Consider the following 8,156-nt stretch of genomic DNA (forward strand, 5'->3'; position numbering starts at 1 on the left):
GGTTATCGGCGGCCGCGGCGGCGAAGTGCCTGTCGTTGTTCACTCAGTCTCGTGCGCCCGCGCCCGCTGCCGCCGCCGTCGCAGCAGCAGCAGCATCCAGAGCGCACTCGGCGCCCCCCCAGGCACGAGGCGGCGCACCCGCCGACGCGCTCCTCGTCGAGGCGCTCGTCCTGCGCACGTTCGAGAGACGCCTCGCCGAGCGCATGGCGCGATTCCGAGCTGGTAGCGGCGCGGGCAGTGTTGCGGTTGCGGGTACGGGAGGGGCGGCGGGCAGGTTGGGCGACTCGGGGGGAGTGAGCGGGTTCAGGACGGCGAGGGAGATGTGGTTGTGGTGTGCGGTGAGAGGGTGCAGGGTCAAAGAGAGGGAGGAGGTGCGGGAGGAGGGAGGAGAAGGTGCGTCTGCGCGCTCTCTCTCGAGGTCGAGCGGCGCGAGCGAGCGAGTTGGGCCGCATCGCGTTCGCGATGGGGCGAGCGCGATGCGCTCCTGTGTCTTGCGTGAGCCGGCTGACACTGTCGCACGTCCCGCAGCGCACGACCCTCTCCCCCTCGCGCCTCACCCACCCTCAGCCCGGTACCTTCGCTCCTCCTCGGCGCCCTACTCCTTCCCCTCGCCGTCCTCTCGAGCCGCACACCCCCTCCTCTCGCGCCCCTCCCTCGACCCGCCGCACCACCCGCCTCCTCCCACCGCCCGCTCCTCCTCCTCCTCCTCCACCTCGTGGCCCACCACTCCCGAGCCGACGACCCACCCAGGCGCGTTCCACACCCGCATCCGCCTCCCTCGCCTTCCGAGCCGCGCCGTCGTGCGCCCCGTCCCGGCGCCCTCCGCGTCCCCACCCTCCTCGGCCTCGCCCGCCGGCAGCTCGGCGCAGCCCTCGCCCTCGCCCTTCCACGCCCCCTCGCCCTCACCCTTCAACACGACCTCTTCGACGCGGTTCGGCGTCCGTCTCCCGCGCGCGCCGCCGCTCACGCTCGAGCCGGCGGGAGCGGGCGCGCCCAGTTCTGGCTCTAGCGCGGGCTGGGGCGGCGTGGCGGCTGGGCGCCGCGGTGACGGTGGGACGACGCGGGCCGCGAGAGGGCGGTGAGCGGTGAGCGGGACGCGGGCGTGCGGCAAGGGAGGACCAGGGGGACGAGGTGAGGTGCACGGCGAGAAAGCTCGTTTACCGACGCCCGGGCTTTCGTAGACTTGCTCCCTCTCGCCTCTCGGTTCTACATATGGTTCTCCTATCTCTCTCGTGCACAGTACCCAATGCGTCTGATGCAACTAGTCGCACTGCAAACGTCGCGGCCGAAGAAAGCACGGCTCGAGAGAACGAGAGCCGCAACTTGAGAAGGTCGACTCGAGCTTCGCAGCTCGCCCGTCGAGCAAAAGAGGACGTTCGAGGTTGCGAATGCGAGGGATGGCACGCAGCTTCACTGCAGAGTGTGCGAGTAAGAAGGAAGGAAGCCGCACAGACAGCGAGCGGCCGCCTACTTGGCGCTGCTCGTTGCGCTCGAACCTCGCTGCTTGCCTCGACCGCCTCGTCGCACATCTTCCTCTCCTCCTCGCCCTCTCTCTTTGTCCCGAGCTTGTCTCACTGGAACCCGAGGCTAGTTAACGCCGACAAGGGAGCGACGAGAGAGCGCGACTCGCAACTCGGGAAGGCCAGCCGGGCTCGTGCGTCGAGGGAGCGCTGCGCGCGCTGGCCTCCGGCCTTCAGTGCCCGCACTTACTCGCTCTCGTCTCGCTGGCGCAATCGTGGCGAAGGAGAGAGAGAGAGAGAGCCAAAGTCTGGATGACAAGGAGAGAGCGTCGCACGTCTGCTCGAAGACGGAGAAATCTACGAGCAAGAGGAGCTGCCGCCCGCAAGCGGGACAGACGAAAGAAGAGGAGAAGAGAGAGAGAGAGAGACAGGGAGTCACGAGGAAACTAGAAGCAGAACCACCCGCGCGCCCTCCTCACGCCGCACCCGCACCCGCACCCGGACCAGCGCCGGCGCCCGCCATGGCCAGCCCAAGGAGCGCCTCGAGCTCGCTAACCCGCCTCCTGAGCAGCTCGTTCTCGCCCTCGAGCTCCTGCACGCGCGCCTGCTTGCGCGCGCGGCTCTTGCGCGCGCTGAGCGTGTTTTGCAGCCGCTTGCGCTCGACGGCCGCGACGATGTCGGCGGGCAGGTCGCCGTCGGCGGCGGCGGTGGTGGTGGTGGTGGTGGGCACGGGCGCACCGGCCTCCTCCCCGGGCCCGTCAGGCGACACGGACGCGCCGTCGCGCTTGCGCTTGGCGAGCGCCTTCTCGGCGGCCGACGTCTTGCGGCGCTTGGACGTGGCCGAGGGCATGACGCTGTGACGCGATTGGATCGGGGCGTCGAGCGCGAGGAGCGGCGGGGCGCCGGGGCGGAAGCCGGTCGGGGCGGGACGCTTGAGCGCCGTGGTACCCTTTGCGGAGACGGCGGCGGCGGCGGACGGGGGAGCGGCGAACGAGGTCGAGGGCGTGGGCGCGAGGGAAGGAGGAGGGGGGAGCGGGCGCAGGATGGTCGACGCCGGCGTCGGGGGCGCGGCGCTGAACATTGCCGCCGCCGGCAACGACGAGCTCGACGACGACGAGGGGGCAGCCGCCGCAGCGGGCAGCGGCGGGAACCAAGCGAGGGCCGGGCCATCGACCGAGGCCGACAGCGGCGCCGACGAGTACGGCGTCGAGTACGAGGCGTACGCGAGCTCGTACGGCGACGGGGTCGGGAGCGGGAGCTCGCTCATGGTCGCGCTCGGCACGGTCGAGTCGGCGCCGCCGGCGAGGCTCCCGGCGAGGCTGAACATGGGCGACGCGAGGAACTCGGACAGCGGGCTCGTCGTGTCCGAGGGAGCGGTCGACGCCGCGAGGCCGAGCGGCGACTCGAGGAGGGCGTCGAGCGACGCTGGGTCGACGGCGGGCGCGTGGTGGTACGGCGCCGTTGACGAGGGCGGGAGGTTGTCGGCGTGCGCGGCGGCGCCCATGAGGTGGTCGAAGACGGGGAAGGCGAGGAGGTCGAGCGGAGCCGACGTTGCCGCCGCGGCGGGCTCGAGGTCGAAAGGCATGAGGATGTCGCCTGCGCATGCGAGGGGAAGGACAGACGACGAGGTCAGTGCGGGGCTCGGTCGAGGCGAGGACAGGTCGGCGAGAAGGGGACGCACCAGCGTCGAACGGCTTGCTCGCAAACGCGAACGAGGACATGCTCGAGTGCTGGGGCGCGACGTGGTCCATCGAGAAGGCGAACGACGACGACGACGACGACGACGACGACGACGAGGCGAGGGACGCCGGGTCAAAGCCGAGGCCGCTCGCGTGCGGCGGCAACGGCGGGAAGAACGAGTCGGTGGTGAACGTGGACGTGGACGGGTTGGTGGTAGTGGTGGACGGGTGGAGGACGAGAGGTGGAGACACGGGCGTTGCAGGAGGGGGAGGAGCGGCTGCGGTGCCCGGGCCCGACGTCGATTCGAGCTCGTCGAGCAACTTGAGAAGGTCGTCCGGCGACAACAGGGCGGCGTCAGGTGCAGGCACACTGGCGGTGCTGCTGACCGAGGTGGCGATGGTGGCGGTGGCGGTAGTGGAAGACGTAGGGTGGTGGACCGAGTCGGCGGGGCTTAGACGACCGTCGACGGCGACGACGAGGGAAGAAGACCAAGAGCCTCGCGGTTGAGCCGCTTGAGGCGCCTGGCCGGGCAGAAATCCGTCGAGGGCGAGCACAGCTTGGTGCGCTGGAACGGGGCGGTGGTGAAGCACTGGGTCGACATCTTGGGCGGGATGGTGGAAGCGTGTGCTGCGGGAGTCGCGAGTCAGAAAGTGGGACTCGGCCGAGGTGCAGGAGGGGGGCGCGGGCTCACCTTGGTTGATGGGGAATGGGCGCGGTGGACGGGGGGTTGCGGTAGAGGCAGGCGGCGGATGCACGGCTCGGTCGGCGGTGGATCCAGCGAGAGGAGGGAGGGAGGGAGGAGGAGCGAGGTGGACCGTGGACGGGCGGGCGGGTTGCCGGCTCGAGGAGGGTGATCGAGAGAGGGGCGCGCTGGAGGGACGGGCGGCCTTGGTCGTGGTCAGGCGCACTGGGTACGCTGCGGGAGCGTAGGCGAGCTGGAGGGAACCAGCGAGAGGGGGACGAGAGGCGAGCGGGGGAGTGGTGCGAAGGAGGGAGAGAGCCACGAGGCGACGGGCAAGGTGCGTCGACTCGACTTGTTTCGATTGCGACCGAGAGCTTTCCCCACTCGCAAGGGCCACCGCGCGGTGCCCGACAGGGGCTCTGGTTGCGTGCCGGGCGTTGACTCAAAAGCGCGAGGAGCCGCCGCGCGATTCGCAGGTCCGAGCGCCCTTCCGTTCGCGCACCGCAACCTCCGCTGCGCCTCCCGTCTCGCTTGCTCTCGGGCGAGAACTTGCCAGGCTGCACTCTCACCGAGTCAAGGGCACGGTGCACAGCGGTATCGATACAACATGGGGGGACAAGGGGCAAGAGAGCAGGGGGGGGGGGGGGCTACTTGGTCGCGGCAAAGAGGAACTGCATCGAGAGCGTCTTCGAGTCCGGGTCCCAGTGGTCCCACGACATGCCCTCGGTGCCTGCGGGTGCGAGGAGTGGGTCAGTGATGGGGTACTTGGGCGAGAGAGACGAGGGAAGGAGAGGGTGAGAGGGGAGGCGGGCGCACTGTCGATCTCGCGCGCCTGGATCTTGAACGAGATGGTCTGGTACGGCTCGGCTGCGATCTGTGCGCCCATCAGACGCGCGATGATCGCCGTCAGTACCACGCACGAGCGAGCGCAACGGCGAACGAAGAGGGCGACGACGCACGAGGAGGTACTGCCAGTTGCGGTCGGGGACCTCGACTTTTTGCTCGAACGCCGACATGAAGCGGTGTCGTGGCCGAACGCCGTCCTTGATCTCAGGGTAGTGGACCTGGAACAGGAGTCCAAGCTGGCCCGTCACCGGATCCCGCACCTTGGTGACCTGTTGGGCGGCGGCGGAGGGAGGGACGAGAATCAGGTCCCGCGCGACGAACGAGCGGGCACGGACGCCGCCGAGAGAGAGAGAGAGAGAGAACGTTGGGCGCACCTGGTACCCGGGCACGCCAATCTTGATGAACGACTTGGTCTGCACCTGGGGCTTTGCCGACTGGGCCGCGAGCTGCTGAGCGTACGCGGCCGGGTCGTGCGCGTCGCGCGCCGCTCGCCGCGCGAGGTTGGTCTGGTGCTTCTTGCCCTGCGTGTGGGCGAGGTACGAGCCCTCGTTGGTGTGGAGCGTAAGGCAAAGCCGGCACTCGAGGCCGCCGAGGTGATTGCGGAGGATGTAGGGGTCCTGCGGGGGCGGGCGTCGCGCGAGGGGGCGACGAGGTCCGGGTCAGCTCAGGCAGACTCGACGCGCCTGAGAGAAGAAGGCTAGGCCAGAGAGAGGCGGGGCGCACCTTTGCGAGGTCGATGGTCTCGAGGGCGAGCTTGCGCAGGCGCTCGCGACGGTCGATGGCGGCCTCATCGGCGCGGGCGACACCACCGCCGCCAAACTTGCTGCCGACGCGGTTCTGTGTGCGTGGAGTGGCTTGATCAGGCCGAGCTGAGAGAGAGGGAGGGACCGAGGTGGCGATGAGGACGGACCTGGAAGTCTGCGGGTGCGAGGAGGGTGTCAGTGCGGGTGCCTGTGAGTGGAGAGTGCTAGTCGAGGGTTGTGGGCGAGGCTGAGGGTCTGGCTGGCCCTGCTCGTGGCCGTGCCGAGGCAGTTGAACGCCAGGTCGAGATGAGGAGGTCGACGAGGGCGAGGTGGACGGGGGCAAGGCGAGGCGCGCTCGCTCGTGGGTGAGGAGGTAGGGGAGAGAGTGGACTGACCCATCGAGTGCAAGCAGGCGAGGCACAGAGAGAGGTTGAGCGAGGTCGGGTTCGGAGCTCCGTCGTCGTCTCGCCGTCGTCGCTGCCGAATCGCCAGACTGCCGCCTCTCTCTCACCCGCAACAACGACCACCATGGCCGGCGGTGCAGGCCTCGCCGTCCGTCCAGCCCTCCACACCGGCAGCCGCTGGGTAGGCCGCTCGGCCGTCCTGCCCAACAACCCCTCGGCGCCGCAGTGGCTCCGCTGGCTCGTCCTCACCGCCCCCTTGTTCGGCCTCCAGCTCGTGTGGAGCTGCGAGATGGCTCAAGGTCCGTCCCCCTTTGCCTCGCCCCCACCCCATCCCCTGCACCTGCGCTGACCTAGTCCTCCTTCCTTCCTTCCCTTCCTTCCCTTCCTCCTCCCCCACCTCCCCACCGACACGCGCTCACAACACCCGCCACAGCGTCGCCCTTCCTCCTGTCGCTCGGCGTCTCGAAATCCATGATGAGCATCGTCTTCCTCGCCGGCCCGCTCTCGGGCCTCATCGTCCAGCCCCTCGTCGGCGTCCTCTCGGACCGCTGCAAGAGCACCCTCGGACGCCGCAGGCCCTTCATCGTCGCCGGCTGCGCGTGCTCGAGCCTGTCGGTCCTCATGCTCGGCTGGAGCAAAGAGATTGCCGCCGTCTTTGCCGACGACGGCACGACTTTGGTACGCCCCCTCGTCCGCCCTCGAGCGACGACGCCGACTGACTCTTTCTCCCTCGCCGCACACACGCAGCACAACCACCTCGCCATCGCCTGCGCCGTCATCTCGGTCTACTTCATGTCCGTCCCCGGCCCCCTACCGTCCTCTCTCGTGCGCGCCCAAGCCCTCGAGCTGACCAGCCCCACACCCACGAGCAGCGACTTTAGCGTCAACGTGATCCAGGCCATGGACCGCTCGCTCCTCGTCGACGTCGTGCCGCCCGCACAGCAGCCGGCCGTCAACGCGTGGGCCGGGCGCATGTTTGGCTTTGGCGGTGCGTCCCCTCCCCCCTTCCGCTCCCTCTCTCTCTCTCTCTCTCTCTCTCTCGCGGCGGAGAACCTGACATCCCTCGAGGGCCCGCCTCGCAGCCGTGTTTGGGTACTGGATCGGCGGCATCGACCTCGTGTGGTGGACCCGAGGGTGGCTCGGCGGCGAGCAGCTCAAGGTGCGCCCGCGCCTCTCTTTCTCTGTCTCTCTCTCCACGACGACACTCGCTCACTCGTTGTTCCCCCTCGCCCACCTCGTGCAGGTCCTCACCATCTTCACGTCGGTCCTCCTCATCGGCACCCACGCCGTCACCGTCACGTGCGTCCGCGAGCGCATCCTCATCTCGCGCGCCGGCGACGACGCCGACGGCGGCGGCTCGGGTTCGTCGTCGGGCGCCCTGCGCGCGCTCGCCGACGTGTGGCACACGATCCGGCACCTCCCGCGCCCGATCCAGCAAGTGTTCAACGTCCAGTTCTCGGGCTGGATCGGGTGGTTCCCCGTCCTGTTTTTCTCGACGACCTGGGTCGCAGAGATGTACGTCAAGACGCGGTGGGAGGGGGGAGGACCGGGTTCCGAGCTCAAGGACGCGCCGGAGGACGTGAGGGAGAGGGCGACGAGGGCGGGCACGCACGCCATGCTGTGGCACTCGGTCGTGAGCCTCGCGACGTCGATCGTGCTCCCGCCGCTCGTCGCCGCCAGCAGCAGCAACAGCACCTCGTCGCAGCACGACCAACGCCCATCCTCCTCCTCGCGCCGACCCACCACGTCGACCTCGCCCCTCGTCGCACGCGCCAAGGCGCTCCTCGTGCCCCCGCGCATCCCGTTCGACTGGCTCTCGCTCCCGCTCCTGTGGGCCCTGTCCAACACGCTCTTCTCGCTCCTCCTGTTCGGCACCCTGTTTGCGACGACTGTCGAGGGCGCGAGCTTTATCGTCGCGAGCGCCGGGTTCGCGTGGGCCGTCACCAACTGGGCGCCGTTTGCGTTGGTGCGTCGCGACTTTTCTCTTTCTTCCTCCCTCCCTCCCTCTCTCCCTCTCTACCTCTCTCCCTCTCTCCCTCTCTCCCTCTCTCCCTCTCTCCCTCTCTCCCTATCTCCGTCACTCGGAGCCCTCTCGGGCCTCTGGGCACCTGGGCTACTGGGCCCCTAGGTCACCTTGACCCCGGCCGCCCCGCCGAACGGAGGCCTCTGGTTCCGCTCGTCCAACTCGTCGCCTCGCGGGCTCGACGACGCGCGGAGCCGCGAACTCAACAGGTCCACAACGCAACAAGGCAGCGAGAGGACGAGCGAACGGGCGGACGAGCGGTCTCGGCGATCCACGGAGCCGCCGCGCCCCAGCGCGCTGCGACTTTTGACGGCTCGA

General features: G+C 69.3%; 2 protein-coding genes across 2 annotated transcripts; one reads left to right on the forward strand and one right to left on the reverse strand.

Moving 5' to 3' along the window:
- Positions 1 to 4,469: 4,469 nt before the first annotated feature.
- On the reverse strand, positions 4,470 to 5,941 carry RHOBADRAFT_41574 (uncharacterized protein; the record flags this gene model as incomplete). The annotated part of the gene is made up of 7 exons (XM_018413910.1): positions 4,470 to 4,552; positions 4,639 to 4,696; positions 4,782 to 4,937; positions 5,043 to 5,285; positions 5,392 to 5,505; positions 5,579 to 5,586; positions 5,923 to 5,941. The coding sequence occupies 7 exons, from the start codon at positions 5,939 to 5,941 to the stop codon at positions 4,470 to 4,472; spliced, it is 681 nt and encodes a 226-aa protein (XP_018273629.1).
- Positions 5,942 to 5,990: 49 nt separating this feature from the next.
- Positions 5,991 to 7,553, forward strand: RHOBADRAFT_8597 (uncharacterized protein; the record flags this gene model as incomplete). The annotated part of the gene is made up of 5 exons (XM_018419223.1): positions 5,991 to 6,114; positions 6,249 to 6,505; positions 6,662 to 6,803; positions 6,898 to 6,974; positions 7,059 to 7,553. Coding segments are annotated over 5 exons (1,095 nt in total), but the record flags the coding sequence as incomplete, so codon positions are not given.
- Between the last annotated feature and the right edge of the window lie 603 nt (positions 7,554 to 8,156).

This window comes from Rhodotorula graminis (assembly GCF_001329695.1).
Source record: "Rhodotorula graminis WP1 unplaced genomic scaffold RHOBAscaffold_2, whole genome shotgun sequence".
In the NCBI taxonomy this organism is placed as follows: domain Eukaryota; kingdom Fungi; phylum Basidiomycota; class Microbotryomycetes; order Sporidiobolales; family Sporidiobolaceae; genus Rhodotorula; species Rhodotorula graminis.